Source organism: Protomyctophum bolini (assembly GCF_963924005.1).
Source record: "Protomyctophum bolini genome assembly, chromosome: 1".
NCBI classification, from domain to species: Eukaryota; Metazoa; Chordata; class Actinopteri; order Myctophiformes; family Myctophidae; genus Protomyctophum; species Protomyctophum bolini.
In genome coordinates this window covers 5,997,566-6,019,035 of record NC_137862.1, presented here as the reverse complement: position 1 = coordinate 6,019,035, position 21,470 = coordinate 5,997,566, and the positions used below count along the sequence as shown (strand labels likewise).

At 46.7% G+C, this 21,470-nt stretch overlaps 1 protein-coding gene across 2 annotated transcripts in view; it reads left to right on the top strand.

The window, feature by feature from the left end:
* rasa3 (RAS p21 protein activator 3) overlaps positions 1 to 21,470 on the top strand; it is a 77,684-nt gene that overhangs the window by 28,196 nt on the left and 28,018 nt on the right. For both annotated transcript variants that reach the window (XM_080765863.1, XM_080765862.1), the window contains exons 3-9: positions 2,350 to 2,453; positions 3,207 to 3,301; positions 6,388 to 6,464; positions 12,698 to 12,778; positions 14,288 to 14,360; positions 19,048 to 19,121; positions 19,735 to 19,839. In XM_080765863.1, coding sequence (XP_080621989.1) covers positions 2,350 to 2,453; positions 3,207 to 3,301; positions 6,388 to 6,464; positions 12,698 to 12,778; positions 14,288 to 14,360; positions 19,048 to 19,121; positions 19,735 to 19,839 — 609 coding nt within the window. The remainder of the gene's footprint in view (positions 1 to 2,349; positions 2,454 to 3,206; positions 3,302 to 6,387; positions 6,465 to 12,697; positions 12,779 to 14,287; positions 14,361 to 19,047; positions 19,122 to 19,734; positions 19,840 to 21,470) is intronic.

Below are 21,470 nucleotides of genomic sequence, written 5' to 3'. Positions count from 1 at the left end.
TTCCTGCCTGTCCAATTGTCCATGAGTAGCTGTCTGTCTGTCTATGAGTAGCTGTCTGCCTGCCTGCCTGTCCAATTGTCCATGAGTAGCTGTCTGTCTGTCTATGAGTAGCTGTCTGCCTTCCTGCCTGTCCAATTGTCCATGAGTAGCTGTCTGTCTGTCTATGAGTAGCTGTCTGCCTTCATGCCTGCCTGTCCAATTGTCCATGAGTAGCTGTCTGTCTGCCTGTCTATGAGTAGCTGTCTGCCTGCCTGCCTGTCCAATTCTCCATGAGTAGCTGTCTGTCTGCCTGTCTATGAGTAGCTGTCTGCCTGCCTGCCTGCCTGTCCAATTCTCCATGAGTAGCTGTCTGTCTGCCTGTCTATGAGTAGCTGTCTGCCTGCCTGTCCAATTCTCCATGAGTAGCTGTCTGTCTGCCTGTCTATGAGTAGCTGTCTGACTGCCTGCCTGTCCAATTATCCATGAGTAGCTGTCTGTCTGCCTGTCTATGAGTAGCTGTCTGCCTGCCTGCCAGCCAGCAAGTTGGTTAACAGAAAATAAATTGTTATGGCTGAGTAAAATAAAATACAATAAACACAATTTGCCTGAAAATAGATTACCCAGCTATTACCTTTTTCATGAAAAAAATGTAGTAGTGATATGGCTGACTGAGTAAAATAAAACAATCTACCTGAAAATAGATAGCTATAAGTGAAGAACTATTAATGGCAGCTGGGTTTCATCATTCAAATAAAATAGAATTCTGTCCGTTTAGCTATAAAATTATGTCAGGGAATAGGGATACACAGTATATGTCTTTCATTTGCATTGCATCTCCCCCCCCCCCCCCCCGCCCCAAACTTTTATTTTCGTTCGAGTAATAGTACAACTCTAATAGTATTACTTATAATAATGTAATTAAAGATAACTTCATTCAGATTTATTTATTTTTATTTCATTTTCCAGATTTTTTTTTCTTTTTTTTAGATTTTCATTGGTGGGCCAGTCATAATGGTCCCGCGGGCCTGATGTGGCCCGCGGGCCTGAGGTTGAGTATCACTGCTGTAGCCTACCCAAAGTACCAGTGAAAACATCAACTTATTTTTTTCCACCGCTGTGGGGGGGGGGGGGGGGGGCTGCGGGGAGGCGGGGCTGCGGGTAGCCCCCATGAGGAACATCAGAACTATTCGGTTCTGAGTCTGTCAACTCCCGCAATTTCCTTCTTCCCATATTGCGCTGCAACGACACTAGGATTGAGCCCCCCGAAGGGGGGCGAAATTCTAGTCTCTCAAATCAGAGAGAGAGAGAGTTGTTTTTAAGTGGTGCAACCACTTCTACAAGCAGCTCCCAAGTCCGACCTGTTTGTTTGTGATGTAGGTACGTCAAATGAGCACGAGTGGTGTGCGCATGCGTGAAATTGGAACGACAGAAGTATGTGCGCACGCACCCGCGTGTGTGTAGTGCCGTGCATGTGCGCGTGCACCCGCACCCGTGTGTGGATGTTGTTGCTAGATAAATAGCGTCAATGCTAGCGAGCTAAAATATAGCCATCGTTGCTCTAGAAAGCAACCAATGTTTCCATCTAGACCACCGGATTATCAGCAAAAACCTCCGAAAATCACGCTAATGGACCAAACCATGGAGAGCTCCGTAGATTAGGAGTTATTCAGCTTTTAGAGAGGGGAGTTGCGCCACTTGGTTCACACAGGTGTGGTTTTTATTATATTATATTATATATGGCTCAGGGTCAGAGTGGCGTCGCCATGCAACACGTTTCTGTACATTCTGGGAGAATTCTTGAAAACCCAAAAACAAGTAACAACATTTATATAAAACCCACAACAAGTAACAACATTTACAGAATCGGGACAAACCGGTTGAAAGTGGTTAAAAAAGGATGGCGTGTCCATGGTGGCTCCGCCCCCAAAGAGAAGGATTGTCATTGTTTGGTTAATCCATTCTGGGTGGGAACGCCTTTTGGTGTTTTAACTTAAAGTTATATTATGCTTTAGCTATTTAAAAATAGCAGATCTACAAGCTCATACGAGCTTGTAGGTCTGCTATTTTTTTTAAATCGTGAGAATGTGGCGTAAATCCTTGAATATATATTCTTTTCGAGCAAACGTTTTTAACTCAAATCTTTGCTTCTGGTGAGGTCCCGGGAACATGTTTTCAGATGGAAGGGGTCTGCAGCCAATTACACATAATTCTAATTCTGGGGGTCCTTGACATGAAATATTGAGTACCACTGACATAGAAACATGGGTATATTCCAGAAAACTGTCAGGATTTAGAAGACATTTATTTAATTTCGACGTCGGGTCTAAATGAGTTTTAAAACTGCTGCACTTTCTCTCCTCTCTTCTTCAGTCCATTCTACGGTGAAGATTTCTACTGTGAGATTCCACGTAGCTTCAGACATCTCTCCTTCTACATCTTCGACAGGGATGTCTTCAGGAGGGACTCCAGCATCGGTGAGAGAACGCCTCAGATCCTCATTGATCCCACATATCTCCCGTGAACTCGCCTCTCTTTCCGCTCTCACACAACGCATCCACACTCGCTCCATTGCGTGTTAGAATTAGGCACAGAAGGGTGGTATTCGTCGTCAGTGCCAGCACGTTGATTGTACGTGGCTGTTGATGAGCGCCAGATGTTTACGTGCCGACAGGCAGCGATTGGCTTGGAGGATGCGTCGCCATGCCAACAACATGCTGAGTCAGTCGCGACTCAGGAGGAGGAATGTGTTTTCGGTCGTTTGTTTAGCAACCAAGCAAAACATGACCGCATGGCACTCTTTTCTGCGTGTCTGCATCTGTGTCTGTATTTTCCCTATTTTAAGGTAGTATGAATGTTGAACTGTCTATTTAGCCTGACAACCATTCACCTTAAACACACAACTTAGTAAACTGAACCTGAGTTGGCTCTGTACTTGGAGTTGGACCATTTCTTCCTGTACACTAAATCTCTTTGGCCAAGAAGCACAGATCTAGAATCTGACTACCATAGTGTGTGTGTGGGTGGGTTGTTATTTTAGGTGGGTGGTAGTTGGTGTTGGTGTTTGTGGGAAACCATAGGCCTACAATAACTAGTTATTCCATGCCAGACAGACAGGGTCATTTCCTGGTTACAGATGACACAACTATGCGTGGAGGATGACTCTTCCAGTTTATGTTCTCAGCATCGCTCGTGTGTGTGTGTGTGTGTGTGTGTGTGTGTGTGTGTAGGCAAGGTTGCGGTGAAAAAAGAGGACCTGCAGAAATACCATGGGAAAGACACCTGGTTCCAGCTGCACCCTGTCAGCGCAGACTCGGAGGTTCAGGTCAGTACAGAATGAGAACACACACGTTCTTGTTACTAGTTCATGTGAGGACATCTAAACTTTTGAACACCATCAAAAACAGCTGGAAAAATTAAGCTCCTAAAGCTCTGCAGCACAACACTTGTGTGAGCTTGGAGATCTGCAATTATTTTGCTGATTTTGCTAAAAAAATCTATTTTAACCATAAAACATCTCTTGTGAAGACCAGGAAAGTTGTCTTCTCAATGACTGTTTCTCAGATAATACCTGACTTTTGGCACTCACTTGTCCTCTCATTGTGTATTTCTCAAATTCTACTATACTTGTGGGGACTTTTGGCACTCACAATAGTAGTAATACAAGGACACGCACGCACGCACACACACACACACACACACACACACACACACACACACACACACACACACACACACACACACACACACACACACACACACACACACACACACACACACACACACACACACACACACACACACACACACACACACACACACACACACACACACACGCACGTTTTGCACTCGCCTTGTTCAGCTTCATGTGTTTATTTCCGTTTCTCTTTCGCATGCAGTTCCTCGTTTGATCTTCTCCTCCTTTTATTCCTCTCTAAACCCGAGTAGGATAATCGCAACGTCGAATCACGATTACTCTGTTGTCGACTCTTGCACGCGCACGTGTGTGTGTGTGTGTGTGTGTGTGTGTGTGTGTGTGTGTGTGTGTGTGTGTGTGTGTGTGTGTGCGGATGTGCATGTTTGTGAAGCTGAACTGAAGCCAAACAAACACAGAATGTGTGCACCCTAAACATAAACTCAGCTAGCAGGGTCAAAGTCATTGACTGTCGTCTCGTTCGGACACGGTTCATTATAGTGAATAACCTTGATGGCTGCCGTCTGTGACAGGAACACACGGAGCACTGCTCTAAGACTGTAGTTCTAATGTCTGACAGGAACACACTGAGCATTGCTCTAAGACTGTAGTTCTAATGTCTGACAGGAACACACTGAGCATTGATATAAGACTGTAGTTCTAACGTCTCAGGAACACACTGAGCATTGCTACAAGACTGTAGTTCTAATGTCTGACAGGAACACACTGAGCATTGCTCTAAGACTGTAGTTCTAATGTCTCACGGTGACTTAACCCATTCTGACCTGAGATCAGATTCATACGAGGTTTCCACTGGACACACACTGGTCTGATTAACCCATTCTGACCTGAGATCAGATTCTAAAAATGTCAGTCGCTCTTCGATTTTTCAAAAATAGCAGATCTACAAGCTCGTAGCGCGCCACTCGGTGGCGTGCTATGAGCTTGTAGATCTGCTATTTTTCAATAGCTAAAGCATAACATGATGCTAACACCAAAATGGGTTCCCGTTCATGTATGACTATGTGAAATTTTTTTGTACATGAAAACAGTCAATAAACATATCAATCAATCAATAGCATTAATTCATATATCAAGGATTGTCTGGTCAACTACGCTACTTTAAATGTAGCTTTTGACTATTACTTCAATGAGTTCATTTATCAAGATTTTGGGATATTACTTGAAGATGACCTAGTTATGAATCAGAATGTAATTATTCCTGACAGATTGTTTTTTTGCTGCTGATGGTTGTGGCTGCCCTTTTCTGTCAGTTCTGATTCCTCAAGTGATCAAGTTGATGGGAGATTTAGCCTTACAATTATATACAAAATATTCAGGTTTGGTTTAGAGTTAGGATTAGACATTTAGAGGTCAGGTTTAGGGGTTAGGGTTGTGCCTAATTTATACTTATACTATACTATACCAATATCAAGCACTGAGGTGAAAATATCTGATCTACAAGCTCATAAGGCGCTTTACTCCTCGTGTTTTGACATCATCAATGGGGAATACAAGCTAATAGAAACTGCAGGCTTTCTAGTCCTGAAAAGTTGCAATGCGAAAATGGAAGCCATCGTTCTCACGATAATGAAAATCTAAACATCTTTGTAAAAAAAATCTGTCTAATGATGATGTCACTGGAAGACGGTTTCTAAACTGCCCACAGCCCTCCTATGAGACACAGACTGAGTAGAAAAAAACCATGCCATTTTTTCATGATTATTAGTGAGGACCTATTATAATGAAGATAGGTTGAAAAGTGGTGAAGTGGTCCTTTAAGCATTTAGCAGATCTCTCCCACACACATGATTGCACACATGTCTGCACACAAAGTGCACAACATAGACACGTTCACGTGCATGCACTGAGCACACATGAACACACATGCACCTGCGCACTCATGCACGTGCAAAAACGCGAGCGTGCACACACACACACACACACACAGTCACACACACACACACACACACACAGTCACACGCACACAATGAACAGTAACATCTGCAGGCAGATGGGTGTGTGAGTGTGTGTGTGTGTGTGTGTGTGTGTGTGTGTGTGGCCCCGGAGCTGAGCTCTGAAACAGAGGCACATTCATGGTGGATGCCGGAGAGAGGAAGGATGTGTGAGAGAATGAGGGAAGAGAGAGAAAGAGAGAGAGAGAGAGAGAGAGAGATGGGATCAAATGAAGTAGGAAGATAGAGTGTCCCTCTTCTCCCTTTCAATAGAGGACACATTGTTTGCCATGTGTGTGTGTGTGTGTGTGTGTGTGTGTGTGTGTGTGTGTGTGTGTGCGCTATGTGTGTGTGTGTGTGCTATGTGTGTGTGTGTGTGTGTGTGTGTGTGTGTGTGTGTGTGTGTGTGTGTGCTATGTGTGTGTGTGTGTGTGTGTGTGTGTGTGCTATGTGTGTGTGTGTGTGTGTGTGTGCTATGTGTGTGTGTGTGTGCGCGCGCGCGTGCACTTGTGTTCCCATTTCTTGCAAGAAAAGGAAGAATGCTTGTGAGTTTGCATACCAATATTGTTAATTAATGGAACATTAGTCGACTGCTGCATTATTATCTTATTAAGCCAATCACTGGAGAGAACATGACGTTCACTCTGACGCGCTGGATTCACACTGAGTCTGTTAAGTGTGTCTTTTATACTGTTTGTATATTTGCTGATCGCCTGTGTGTTTGTCTCTGTGTGTGTGTGTGTGTGCGTGTGTGTCCTGCAGGGAAAAGTGCACCTGGAGCTTCGTCTGAGTGAGGTCATCACTGACAGTGGAGTAGTCTGCCATAAACTGGCAACACGGTGAGACTCTCTGGACACACACACACACACACACACACCTCTGTGCCATTTTAGTTGTTGCTATATATTGCCCTTTTGTTTTCGGGCAGAAACCTCATCTCCATATTCTATGAATATGTAAATTAATGCTGTATACTTGATCATACGACATCGTCACACAACATTGCAGATCCGCACGCTTGAAACGCGCCACAGAGCCACATATTTCATTTTGAAAAGCCACATTTCCAATCTACCGGAAGTAGTATTATCCTAGGAAGCCGAACGGAGCCTGGACAGACAGGCCTCGTTTACAATATGAATCCAAACCGGGGGCACTGGAGGGCTCCACATCGCCGGCTCTGTGCCGTCAAAGAAACACTGTTCTGACCAACAATGCCATCTGGGAACAAGGAATAGGAGATACAGGCCATTTGAAAGAAACAGATAGAATGGATTATTATGGCGACGACGATCTAAGAAGTGCTGTGACAACAACACAGCTAGCTAACCGGCTAACGTAAGTAGCATTATGGCTCGATCGATCGAATGCACTATAAAAGCGCAATCAACGGCAATGGCGGTATTAAAGCGTAGTATCAAAAAATAGGCTTAAATTGACCTACATCTACGGCAATGGCGCTGAAAGAAGTAATTATAGTACTATAGTGACACTTTAAATGTGTAATGTCCCTGAAGGACGTAGTGAATTTAACTGGATAATTGTGTAATCAATTCAGGCTTTGTATGGTCCAGTGGGGAGGGGCTTATAGCCTGTATAAGTACGTAGGGTCCAGTGGGGAGGGGCTTATAGCCTGTATAAGTACTTAGGATCCAGTGGGGAGGGGCTTATGGCCTGTATAAGTACTTAGGTTCCAGTGGGGAGGGGCTTATAGCCTGTATAAGTACGTAGGGTCCAGTGGGGAGGGGCTTATAGCCTGTATAAGTACTTAGGTTCCAGTGGGGAGGGGCTTATAGCCTGTATAAGTACGTAGGGTCCAGTGGGGAGGGGCTTATAGCCTGTATAAGTACTTAGGTTCCAGTGGGGAGGGGCTTATAGCCTGTATAAGTACGTAGGGTCCAGTGGGGAGGGGCTTATAGCCTGTATAAGTACTTAGGGTCCAGTGGGGAGGGGCTTATAGCCTGTATAAGTACTTAGGGTCTAGAGGGGAGGGGCTTATAGCCTGTATAAGTACGTAGGGTCCAGTGGGGAGGGGCTTATAGCCTGTATAAGTACTTAGGGTCCAGTGGGGAGGGTCTTATAGCCTGTATAAGTATGTAGGGAGACCTGCCACTGCTTAGCAGTCAATGAAGGAAAGAAAGGAAAGGTACTATGTTTACCCTGCAGGGTAACTGGACTAAAGGTACTATGTTTACCCAGGGTAACTGTACTAAGGAAAGAAAAGGTACTAGGTTTACCCAGGGTAACTGGACTAAGGAAAGGAAAGGTACTATGTTTACCCAGGGTAACTGGACTAAGGAAAGGGAAGGTACTATGTTTACCCAGGGTAACTGTACTAAGGAAAGAAAAGGTACTAGGTTTACCCAGGGTAACTGGACTAAGGAAAGGAAAGGTACTATGTTTACCCAGGGTAACTGGACTAAGGAAAGGGAAGGTACTATGTTTACCCAGGGTAACTGTACTAAGGAAAGAAAAGGTACTATGTTTACCCAGGGTAACTGGACTAAGCTCAAGAACATGTTTACAGCCAGGCCCTGCTCATAGAACATTTCATGGTAGGGGTTCAATGCCTTGTCCAAGGGCACTTCAGCGGTGGTAATTTTAACGTGCCGGTCCGGGGATACGAACTAGCGACCTTCCGATATCCAGACCGCTCCGCAAACCGTTGGGCCACCGCTGCCCCTAAAGGACTGTGTTGGTGAGGAGACCGAGGGCCAAGCTGACCAGTTGTAAATACTTTAGTTCTATTTCAGTTATCAAGAAGGTGAATAAAACCACTTCTCCTCTGCGTCAAGGACTCTGGTGACTGTATTCAGTATATTTTCAGTTTTTGTGTGTGTGTGTGTGTGTGTGTGTGTGTGTGTGTGTGTGTGTGTGTGTCCACGCTTTACCACTGTCTGGTACATTGCAGCTCAGGGATGTGAGAGAGAGGGAGAGTTTTGTGTGTGTGTGCGTGCATGTGTGTGTGTGGGACTGCGTGCGTGCGTGTGTGCGTGTGTGTGTGTGTGTGTGTGCGTGTGTGTGTGCGTGCGTGCGGAAACAAAATAAAGACAGAGGACAGTAGCCCAAGCAGTGGTTATATAAACAAGCTTATTGGACAGGAAGTGCACTGGCATTAGTGACACTAAACCCAGCCCCCCTCCTTAGTCCTTATTACTGTAACCTGCATGTGTGTGTGTGTGTGTGTGTGTGTGTGTGTGTGTGTGTGTGTGTGTGTGTGTGTGTGTGTGTGTGTGTGTGTGTGTGTGTGTGTGTGTGTGTGCACGTGTGTGCGTGCGTGTGTGTGCGCGTGTGTGTGTGTGTGTCGGCAGGATACGACAAGCTGTGTCTTGTATGTCAGCTGTTGGCCGTATGGTGTGTTGGTGTGTGGCGTTTCACAGAATGACTAGTAGGTGTATCAGCAGCATGACACACAGGAAGTGGTTTGTCCCAGGCTTCGTACACAGATAGACAAACATGCTCTGTGCTGTCCGTGTTTCACGGCCGCATTCTCAATGCTTTCCCAATGCTAGTCACGTGGTGTGTGATGGGGGGAGGGGGGAGGGGGGGCAATCAAACACAAGTGTTTGGTCAAACCACGTGACTTCCATTGGAAAAGGTGGCCATGGGACTTCCGGTGTGACATCAAAGAGAGTGCCAGCGTAGAACAACAGCTCCCAGCAAGGTCTACTTTATTTCCCCTAAAAACGAACTATATAAACACAAAAATGGAAGGGGGAGACGAACGAAAGACTAAAAGTGATAAAACGACCACCAGATCAGAAAAGAAAAGGTATAAACAAACAACGGAGAAGAGTTGCGACGGCAAAACGTGGACCCGGAGCTATAAACGCACCGGGGCGAATTAAACGCCATGGTGTGCCTACAAGCAAGCATGGAGGCGGAGCATACACGCTGATATAAAAGCCATGAGGACCGAAGTTGGGAAGGAAAAGGTGGCCATGAAACACAGGCAGACGCACAGCACACTTGTTCTTTATGTGTGTGTACTGTACGAAGCCCCAGTGGGTGACATGTCCTGGCCTGTCCTGTCCTGTTCTATCCCATGGTAATCCCCTAATTACACCATGATGTCATCTGAAATCAGAACACTTGTCTTGGCCCTGACTCAGGTTATGGTGACGGGCAGTGAGTGGGATTCAAGCCTTATAAACCCAGACAGACAGACAGACAGACAGACATAGACATAGACATATATATATATATATATATATATATATATATATATATATATATATATATATATATATATATATATACACACACTGTCTGGAAAAGATGGATGGTGGGCTGATAAAGGGAGGGGTGGTTTGTGATGGAGGGCTAAATGCATGTTGTGGATTTTGTGTGTGTGTGTGTGTGTGTGTGTGTGTGTGTGTGTGTGTGTGTGTGTGCGCGTGTGTGACTGCGTGTGTGTGTGTGTGTGCACGTGTGCTTGTTTACTTTACATGGGTTCACTTGGCATGCGAGAAGAGTATACCTGATAATGTATTTATGGTCAATGCAGCATATCAACATTCAAACTTCTTTAGTGTTGTTTTTTTTGGTGTGTTTGTGTGCAGTAGTCATGTGTGTGATTCTGTGTGGTCATTGGATCAGTCAGGATTATAAACGGTCACAGAGCTTGACCAGCGGCTCAAAGGGAATTATGCTCCGTCGCACGACCGTACCGCACGCCAAAAATAGCAGACCTACAAGTTCACAATGAGCTCACAATGAGTTCACACTGAGCTTGTAGGTCGGCTATTTTTGGCGTGCGACGCTGGCATGAATGGGGCTTTTCCCTCCTGTCCTGTTTCTCTCACCGTCTCTGCCACTGCCCGGCCCTGGTACCTGGGCCTGGTACCTGGTACCTGGTACCTGGGCCTGGTACCTGGGCCTGGTACCCGGTCCTGGTACCTGAGCCTGGTACCTGGGCCTGGTACCTGGGCCTGGGCCTGGTACCTGGGCCTGGTATCTGGGCCTGGTACCTGGGCCTGGCACAAACCCACTGCCCGGCCCTGGTACCTGGGCCTGGTACCTGGGCCTGGTACCTGGGCCTGGGCCTGGTACCTGGGCCTGGCACAAACCCACTGCCCAGCCCTGGTACCTGGGCCTGGCACAAACCCACTGCCCAGCCCTGGTACCTGGGCCTGGCACAAACCCACTGCCCAGCCCTGGTACCTGGGCCTGGTACCTGGGCCTGGCACAAACCCACTGCCCAGGCCTGGTCCCTGGGCCTAGTACCTGGGCCTGGCACAAACCCACTACCTTGGCCTGGTACCCAGCCCTGGTACCTGGGCCTGGTACGTGGGCCTGGTACCTGAGCCTGGTACCTGGTCCTGGTACCTGAGCCTGGTACCCAGCCCTGGTACCTGGTCCTGGTACCCGGTCCTGGTACCTGAGCCTGGTACCCAGCCCTGGTACCTGAGCCTGGTACCCGGTCCTGGTACCTGAGCCTGGTACCCAGCCCTGGTACCTGAGCCTGGTACCCAGCCCTGGTACCTGAGCCTGGTACCCGGGCCTGGTACCTGAGCCTGGTAACCGGTCCTGGTACCTGAGCCTGGTACCCGGTCCTGGTACCTGAGCCTGGTACCCAGCCCTGGTACCTGGTGCTGGTACCTGAGCCTGGTACCCGGTCCTGGTACCTGAGCCTGGTACCCAGCCCTGGTACCTGAGCCTGGTACCTGAGCCTGGTACCTGGGCCTGGTACCTGAGCCTGGTACGCGGTCCTGGTACCTGAGCCTGGTACCCGGTCCTGGTACCCAGCCCTGGTACCTGAGCCTGGTACCTGAGCCTGGTACCTGGGCCTGGTACCTGAGCCTGGTACGCGGTCCTGGTACCTGAGCCTGGTACCCGGTCCTGGTACCTGAGCCTGGTACCTGGTACCTGAGCCTGGTACCTGGGCCTGGTACCTGAGCCTGGTACCCGGTCCTGGTACCCGAGCCTGGTACCTGGTACCTGAGCCTGGTACCTGGGCCTGGTACCTGAGCCTGGTACCTGGTACCTGAGCCTGGTACCTGGGCCTGGTACCTGAGCCTGGTACCTGGTACCTGAGCCTGGTACCTGGGCCTGGTACCTGAGCCTGGTACCCGGTCCTGGTACCTGAGCCTGGTACCCGGTCCTGGTACCTGAGCCTGGTACCCAGCCCTGGTACCTGAGCCTGGTACCCAGCCCTGGTACCTGAGCCTGGTACCCGGGCCTGGTACCTGAGCCTGGTACCTGAGCCTGGTAACCGGTCCTGGTACCTGAGCCTGGTAACCGGTCCTGGTACCTGAGCCTGGTACCCGGTCCTGGTACCTGAGCCTGGTACCCAGCCCTGGTACCTGGTGCTGGTACCTGAGCCTGGTACCCGGTCCTGGTACCTGAGCCTGGTACCCAGCCCTGGTACCTGAGCCTGGTACCTGGGCCTGGTACCTGGGCCTGGTACCTGAGCCTGGTACGCGGTCCTGGTACCTGAGCCTGGTACCCGGTCCTGGTACCTGAGCCTGGTACCTGGTACCTGAGCCTGGTACCTGGGCCTGGTACCTGAGCCTGGTACCCGGTCCTGGTACCCGAGCCTGGTACCTGGTACCTGAGCCTGGTACCTGGGCCTGGTACCTGAGCCTGGTACCTGGTACCTGAGCCTGGTACCTGGGCCTGGTACCTGAGCCTGGTACCTGGTACCTGAGCCTGGTACCTGGGCCTGGTACCTGAGCCTGGTACCCGGTCCTGGTACCTGAGCCTGGTACCTGGGCCTGGTACTTGAGCCTGGTACCTGGGCCTGGTACCTGGTACCTGGGCCTGGCACACACCTGGTGCTTTTTTATATACTGTAGAAAGGATGAGAAAGATTCCTTGAATAAAATGACATGTAGCCATTTGTAGCAGACTGGTACTAAAAGGCAAGGAAGAACTGTGTGGTTCCTATTCTTTACAGGCCTGCTATGCATATAACATAATATATATACATACTACAATTGTTTCATTTTAGTTTTTTTATTCATTTAAATGTAATTATTTGTTATTATATATGTTTTTTAACGTGCCTTGATTTGTAAATACAGCATTTGTAAACGTTATTTGATGAGTGTGTGTGTGTTTTTTTTAACAGAGTGTTGGAGTGCCACGGTTTGCCAATCGTCAACGGCCAATGTGACCCTTACGCTGCTGTCTCCCTCTTAGGACCTTCCAGGTGAGCACACACACACACACACACACACACGAACAAAATGGGCATACATTTTGACCACGGCCGGCCTGAAAGCGTTGGGTCGGGTAGGGTCGTATTCGGGCAGAATTTGAGAACTGTAATGTTTGTTATGATGTCCTCCTCTCTAGATCACCGGTTCTCAAAGAGCGGTTTTGAATATTTTGCAACACAAATGTTATGTTGTTATTATTAATAATACACAAAACATATGCATATTCATTTGGGGGTCCTTGACATGAAACACTGCTCTATATATATGACACCTGTACTGTATATCCTCACACAGTGTTTGGAGATCGGACTTGCAAAGGAGCACACTGCTATATACTGTACTTCCCACAGATAACCTGTGAGCCTTATTGGTACACATTGGAAATAATATTCGCAAAAGCCTGAGGTATTAGCCTTATTCACACGGCTGCCATCTTGCCAGCAAGGTGATACATATTACCTATGTGACACTTCCCATAGACAGCCCATTCACCCAAACAGAAAAGTCCTCTCTAATTATATTAAACAACGTCAACATCACCAACATTGCAGCTGTAGGGAAAGCTTGAATTACCCTCTTTCAATCTGTAAAGTTTTTGTTTTAATACAAATCCACCGTAGACATTTTATGAGCTACTTCCTGTCAAGAAATTCCTTGCAGATGATTATTATATATAGTATCAGATTATGGAAGCGCTCGTTATCAGTAAAGCAACCTCTTGCTGCCTCCTGCATCATGTGCACATTCAAAACAGGTGGTACACATGGGCCGTTGAGTGATAGTCAACAAGCGCTTCCAAACTCCAGCACTTAGAAAAAAATCATCTGCAAGGAATTTCTTGAAAGGAAGTAGCTCAAAAAATGTCTACGTGGATTTTTATGAAAAAGAAAACACTTTACAGATTGAACGAGGATAATTCAAGCTCTCCCTACAGCTGCAATGTTGGTGATTTTGACGTTGCTCAATATAATTAGAGAGGACTTTTCTGCTTGGATGAATGGGTTGTCTATGGGAAGTGTCACCTAGGTATCGCCTTGATGGCAAGATGGCAGTGTGAATATCATCAATAGGTATATCTCCAGGTATATCTGCAGTACATTCAGCATCACCTCATAAGCGTCTACTCTAGTGGACCAAAAGCATCTCTGAAATCCAAGAAAACCTGGAGGATTCATCTGTGAAATCGTCTAATTCCAGTTCAACTGACACGCACGCACATACACAGATGTGCACGCACGCACCACATGCATTGATTCAACCAGCTAATGTTTACAATTGCTGTGTCTATTCAGGCTAGTGACAAAACATGGCACGGTAAAAACATAACAATAATTGAACAATTGTATTAGCATGTTCTTTTCCCAGCAGACCTGTAACGAATAGGAACCTCACAATTCTCCCTTGCTTTCTAGTGTACATCTGCTACTGAATGAACATCAATTAAACAATCACTCGCCCTATATCTATGCTTGACGTCTTGACCTTTCTGCCCATCTCAGGTCAGAAGCCAAGAAGACCAAGGTAAAAAGGAAAACCAACAATCCCCAGTTCGAGGAGGTTTTCTACTTTGAGGTGAGAGAAGTCTTGTGTGAAACTGTGTGAATATTAACCTCATTAACTGACATAAGGATTTAAACCAAAAGGGGTTCCCGTCCCCTTCCAAGGGACTGGTGACGTCAGACAGGAAGAGCATAATTATGTTTCTGTATTTCAGGAATGTGTACAATATTTTGTATATTTTGTGTGTGTGCCAGATCTTTTTCAGGCATTTTGTGCAAAATGTCTCTTAGAAGCATACAAAGACATACAGTACACACCCCACGTATACAAATACGTGTCACACACACACACACTCCTTGACACGCACATACACGTTGCCCCCGTTAACCCTCGCACATCGGTGGTGTAGGCCTAACACTCTGCCCTTCCCCCCCACCCCTGTCCTCTGTACCCACCCCCTTCTGTACCCCCCCACCCCCCTGGCCTGTCTGTACCACCACAAGACAGCAGCACAAGAGTATGATTGATTCAGACCGACCACCAAACAATCTGCTCCATTGATTTCAGTCTGACAAGAGAAGACCCTCTCATCTACTCCACACACACCACATAAACCCCATGGTGGTGGCCCTATATAGCTCCTCTCCCTCTCCGACACAAACATAGACGCATAACCACGCGAGTGCGCACGCACACACACACACACACACACACGACACACGCACGCACGCACGCACGCACGCACGCACGCACGCACTCACACACTCAACCCATGTCTCATCTATCATGCTTCTGTCATGGGGCAGTGGGTTTTTGGGAGAAATGACTTCCATTGTTCTGCTGAGCCTCTGTGGAGCCATATTGCTTTAGTTGTACAACAGAAATGGAAGTGACTGAAGCCAGGTAGTGAGCAACAGAATGAGTCAACAGACACATGATGTGTTTAATGTCTTACTGCCAAAATAGGGTAATATAACCCACATCCTCCGGTCTTGGTGCTGAGCCAAAGTGTTAAATACAAACCCAAACTCAAACACCATTATAATAAGATACTTGAGAAAGAGCTATACTGGTCAAAACATTGTATGTCCTGCCTGCTGTGTTCGTGAATGAAGGCAACCTGAAGCATTACAAAGTGAGTTCCTTACTGCACCATGAGCTACAAGCAAGTGTTGAAGGGAAATTAAACCCTGTAGCCTAGGCACAAACATATCTATACTATAAAACCCTGTAGCCTAGGCACAAACATATCTATACTATAAAACCCTGTAGCCTAGGCACAAACATATCTATACTATAAAACCCTGTAGCCTAGGCACAAACATATCTATACTATACGCTTCAAGGCAAGCAAGTAGCTGTAATAGTCATTATCTCCATCACAAACCCAATAAAGTACAACATATGTGACCAGATTTGACTGAGACTGCCATCGCGCACATTCCAGCTTTTCACCAGAGTTAATAGCACAGGCAGACTCTTCACATACTAACTAGAGCATGTCTGAAATAAGTGTCAGAGCTGAAATCGGCATGTAAATATGAAATGAATGCTTAAACATGTAGCTAGGTGTAATGTTAGAGACCACAGAAGTGAACCTTTCAAGCCTGTTTTCTCAACTCGCTGTTTTCTGCAAGACATTATACTCTATAAGCCATATCTCCAAAACTGGAGGGTCAAACTGAACAACCAATATTTCAATTTGAAGCTATGATTCCCTGCTTTCATATGGCATGAAAAAAAAATCCAATGGCAGTCCCTCAGTCAAATTGAGTCACATATGCATTCATGAATTTAACTGAACTCACTTCAGTGACACATAGCCGTGTGGTCTGCTGAGACTCCAGAGCAGTTAGGGCTCTCAGCTGGTTGTTGCTGCTGCTGCGGCCAAACAGAGACTGAGGGAGCAGGGAGCATTATATACCAGTCAGGCCACCAATGAGTTGAGTGAGGACAGCAGTGATTGGTGATTGGCAAATGAGTACAGCAGGTGAGGGGGGTGGATCCCATGGTAACAAGACAACTCACCCCTTTTCCGTTTTCCTTTCGGAATTTTCCCCAGTGAGGGGTTGGTGGGAGAGGCTGGACAGCAGACGGCTGGACTTTGAATTTCTCTAACTGTAAACTTTCACGACAGCAGACAGCCTAAGTACAAATATAATTTATGAAAAGCTACTACAGTGAAGTCTGTTCACAGAAGTTGTTGTAGGCTATGTGGGGATTATCTGACGAGGTACCATTTGAGTGGGCAAAACCTTAAATAATACTACATTTTTTTATAGGGTCAATATAAGTAAAATAATATAGCCTTTCCACAGGAGTATCTTTTTATATTTTTCCAAAAAGAATACAAACAGCCAATAGCATATTACAAAGTTATCCCCCTCACTGGGGAAAATTCCGGGAAGAAAAACGGGCATGCACCGGGGTGAGTTGTCCAGTATTCGATCCCACCCATGAGAAAAGGGGGAGGGTTGCTGACTAGATGACTCTTTTCTATGCTCTGCTTTTGTAGGTTTTTTCCTCCAGTTCGAAACGAAAACAGGGTAAAACATGGCAGGCTGCATAAGACTGCTCCATTTATATTACACCGTGGTTTTTGTTCAAAGGTTAAAAGCACTATATTCTGATAGTAATCATTGTTATACCTGTTTGTCCAGCTCTTTTAAAAGGACCACCTCAGTACATTTTCAACTTCTTTATATAATTGGTCCTCACTGGGATGATTTTTGTCTACTCGGTCTGTGCTGCCGGTGACATCATTGATGGGGAATCCAGGATAATATATGCTGCAGGCTTTCTTCTCCTTGAAAGTGAACATGCTATAATGGAGGGTTAAAAAACTATCAAATCAAATCAAATCAAATTTATTTATATAGCACATTTAAAAACAACTCTCATTGTACCAAAGTGCTTCACAAATGCAATACAATACAATACAATACAGGTACAAAGGGAGTCTACCAACGCGCCTCAAGCCTAAAACGGCTGATCCGGTGCTTCACAGGTGCAGGGACATCAAAGTTGCAAAAGGAGAGGAGACTGGAGCAACACGGACATTTAGAGCCTTTTATTAAGGTGCTGAGTATACAAAACGACTAACGTTTCGACCTTGCGGTCTTCATCAGAGTCATGATACAATACAATACAGTGCAGAAGACGTCAATAATAAAACAAAAAAGAAAATAGGACAGAATAGTCTAAAAGAAAAGGTGCAGGATCAAGTCGGTGGTGCAAAGGCTTGTGAATATAAAAACGTTTTAAGTTGTGATTTAAAAGACTCGACGGAGGGGAGGGCGCAGACCTAACCGCGAGGGACATTCTGTAGCAACTATAGCAATAAGTATAAGATTTAATTATAATCTCCAGACAGTGGAAGGAACACAAGCTTTCTGAGGCTCATTAAAGAGATTAGAAAGTGAAATCCATGATTTCCTTTGACTGCGTAATTTGGAATGTTATGTATGACTGAGAAATAGTTTGACTATAAAGATACATTCATGTATTAAATCGTTTTACTACAGTTATTAAATTGGGAGGATTGCTAGCCCGTAATGGTACTTCCAAGCGACCACATCTGCTCTGCTCTCCAGCCCTGTGTCCGAACATGCATTTCTTGAGTAAAGATTGTCACAAGCTCAAGATTAAGCACCGGTCTGTCTGTGTGTATAATCAAAGAAGACTCATGTAGGAATGGACTTCTAATGAGCCAAGACGGCACATTACAGTAGCAGACCATTATTCACACAATTTCATTTCCTTAAAGACCGTTTCATATCATGCTTTGTCAGATCAAATGTCAGATGCTGGCCCCCCGGCCACTGGCGTGGTGATCAAGGCAGAAGGATTCAAAATCACGGACCTGTTGCATAACGACCCGCCCCCGCCAGCCACTGATTGGCACTGATATTGGCCAAAAAAATTATAATAATAAAACTAGTCCGCAGTTGTCGGAAAAATAGCATCAGCAGCAGGATTTGAACCCAGGAGGTGTGGATTGGGAGTCGAATGACTTAACGACTCGCCCGCTAGCGAGCTGGCTACCAGATTGTGATGTTCTATCTGTGTTAGGATGTGAGAATGGCCCACGGCCCGCGGGCACCCTACAACTTCCTACTACTAGCGGGTCTTTACGCAACCGGGCCGTCGTCTTAAATCACGTGTCCGCCGTCCGGGCATCCTAGACTGCAAATACAGTGGGTCGCGGGTTCCGATCCCCGACGACCTTAGCTGCACGTCACTGGTCTCACTATCTTCCTGGACTACAATTCCCATAATTCTTTGGTGCACTGCTCCTCCTTGTGGATAGGGGGGAGAGCTGTCTTACTGAGACAACATGTAGTCCAGGAAGTAAGTGAGCCCAGTGTCCATGACATCAGAGACACTGGGCTCACTGCTACAATCTAAAGTATCTAAAACCACATATTACACACATAAAGACCCCCAGGAAAGGGAAGTGTCCCTTTAACAAAATAGCAGACAAGCTCACAAACTGTCACAATGCAAGTGACTATTTTGTGCTATTCATCGTACAACAACGTACTATAGAGCTAAGACTCATACATGTACTCATGTAGTCTTAAATAGTGTTTATGCTCATTGCTCTGTGCTCTTTATGTGTTTCTGTGTGTAGGTGAATGGGTTAAATAGTGTTTATGCTCATTGCTCTGTGCTCTTTATGTGTTTCTGTGTGTAGGTGAATGGGTTAAATAGTGTTTATGCTCATTGCTCTATGCTCTGTATGTGTTTCTGTGTGTAGGTGACGCGGCCACTAAGTTACACCAAGCGTCAGTTTGATGTTGAAGAAGAGGATGTTGACAAACTGGCTTTGAGGTTTGCACATTTTTCGGTGACTTCATTATAACGTTCCAACAAACTAGATTCAGTTCTAAAAAAAGAGCTGTATTATTATAGCTGTATAATACGTTGTATTATTGTAGCTACATTACTTTAAGGGGGGGGGGGGGGGGGCAGGGATAACTAATAACTTAAGTTATTAGTACCAAGCAATAAGTAATGTAATGTCGTATTACATTTTGAAGGAGTATTAACCCATTCTGACCTGAGATCAGATTCTTTAAATGTCTTCTACATCCTGACAGTTTTCTGAAAAAGCTGTTTCTATGTCAGTCGTTCTTCGATTTTTCAAACATAGCAGACCTACAAGCTCGTAGCGCGCCACTCTATGAGCTTGTAGATCTGCTATTTTTCAATAGCTAAAGCATAGCATAATGCTAACACCAAAAGGGGTTCCCGCCCAAAATGGGATAATTCAAGTGTAATGTATAGTCCTTTCACAGACCTAGAAAATGTTTAAAAAAAAATGGGACAGGGTGGATTTGGTTCCATTTCTACACTCTGTTAAATTAAGACATTTTACTGTGTTGTTTCCATTTCCAACTAAAGCCCTGTCTGTCCCCCTCTGTGTGGTCTGTGTGGTCCTCAGGGTGGACCTGTGGAATGCCAGCAACCTGAAGTTCGGAGACGAGTTCCTGGGTGGGGTTCGCGTTCCTCTCAAGGTCCTGGGCCAAGCCGGGGTCCATGACGCATGGTGAGAAGGACATGACCCCCATGTCTCTCACAGACGTAGTGAGGATGTGTTAGTGAGGATTAATTATATGAAGATAGGTTTAAAATGGGTAAAGTGGTCCTTTAGCTTTTGATTGATTGATTAAAATATTTATTAACAGTTTTACAGTACATTTCCAGCACAACTCAATACAAATAATCTTAACTGTGAGTGGACTACCCAATAAAGCATTACACTTGTTTACAAGAGGGTCCACCATGTTCAATTCATCAAAAACATTTAGAGACGTACAAATAGACACTTCTATATAGTCAAAGAACAGAACAAGAATTCATCATAAAGGAGGTAAAAAGGGAAAAGAAACATATACAGTGAGGGGGGAAAAGGGGTGGGGGGGGACTCAGATTTTACGGGGGCCAGTTATGAATTGCAGCCGTCCGTAGGTGCCCTTTGAGACGTGTGTAGGTGCCCTTTGAGACAGTAGGTGCCCTTTAAACCGTCCGTAGGTGCCCTTTGAGCTGTCCGTAGGTGCCCTTTGAGCTGTCCGTAGGTGCCCTTTGAGCTGTCCGTAGGTGCCCTTTGAGCTGTCCGTAGGTGCCCTTTGAGCTGTCCGTAGGTGCCCTCTGAGCTGTCCGTAGGTGCCCTTTGAGCTGTCCGTAGGTGCCCTTTGAGATGTGTGTAGGTGCCCTTTGAGACGTGTGTAGGTGCCCTTTGAGCTGTCCGTAGGTGCCCTTTGAGCCGTCCGTAGGTGCCCTTTGAGCTGTCCGTAGGTGCCCTTTGAGCTGTCCGTAGGTGCCCTTTGAGCCGTCCGTAGGTGCCCTTTGAGCTGTCCGTAGGTGCCCTTTGAGCTGTCCGTAGGTGCCCTTTGAGCCGTCCGTAGGTGCCCTTTGAGCTGTCCGTAGGTGCCCTTTGAGCTGTCCGTAGGGGCCCTTTGAGCTGTCCGTAGGTGCCCTTTGAGCCGTCCGTAGGTGCCCTTTGAGCTGTCCGTAGGTGCCCTTTGAGCTGTCCGTAGGGGCCCTTTGAGCTGTCCGTAGGTGCCCTTTGAGCTGTGTGTAGGTGCCCTTTGAGCTGTCCGTAGGTGCCCTTTGAGCCGTCCGTAGGTGCCCTTTGAGCCGTCCGTAGGTGCCCTTTGAGCCGTCCGTAGGTGCCCTTTGAGCCGTCCGTAGGTGCCCTTTGAGCCGTCCGTAGGTGCCCTTTGAGCTGTCCGTAGGTGCCCTTTGAGCTGTCCGTAGGTGCCCTTTGAGCCGTCCGTAGGTGCCCTTTGAGCTGTCCGTAGGTGCCCTTTGAGCTGTCCGTAGGTGCCCTTTGAGCCGTCCGTAGGTGCCCTTTGAGCTGTCCGTAGGTGCCCTTTGAGCTGTCCGTAGGTGCCCTTTGAGCTGTCCGTAGGGGCCCTTTGAGCCGTCCGTAGGTGCCCTTTGAGCCGTCCGTAGGTGCCCTTTGAGCCGTCCGTAGGTGCCCTTTGAGCCGTCCGTAGGTGCCCTTTGAGCTGTCCGTAGGTGCCCTTTGAGCCGTCCGTAGGTGCCCTTTGAGCCGTCCGTAGGTGCCCTTTGAGCCGTCCGTAGGTGCCCTTTGAGCTGTCCGTAGGTGCCCTTTGAGCCGTCCGTAGGTGCCCTTTGAGCCGTCCGTAGGTGCCCTTTGAGCCGTCCGTAGGT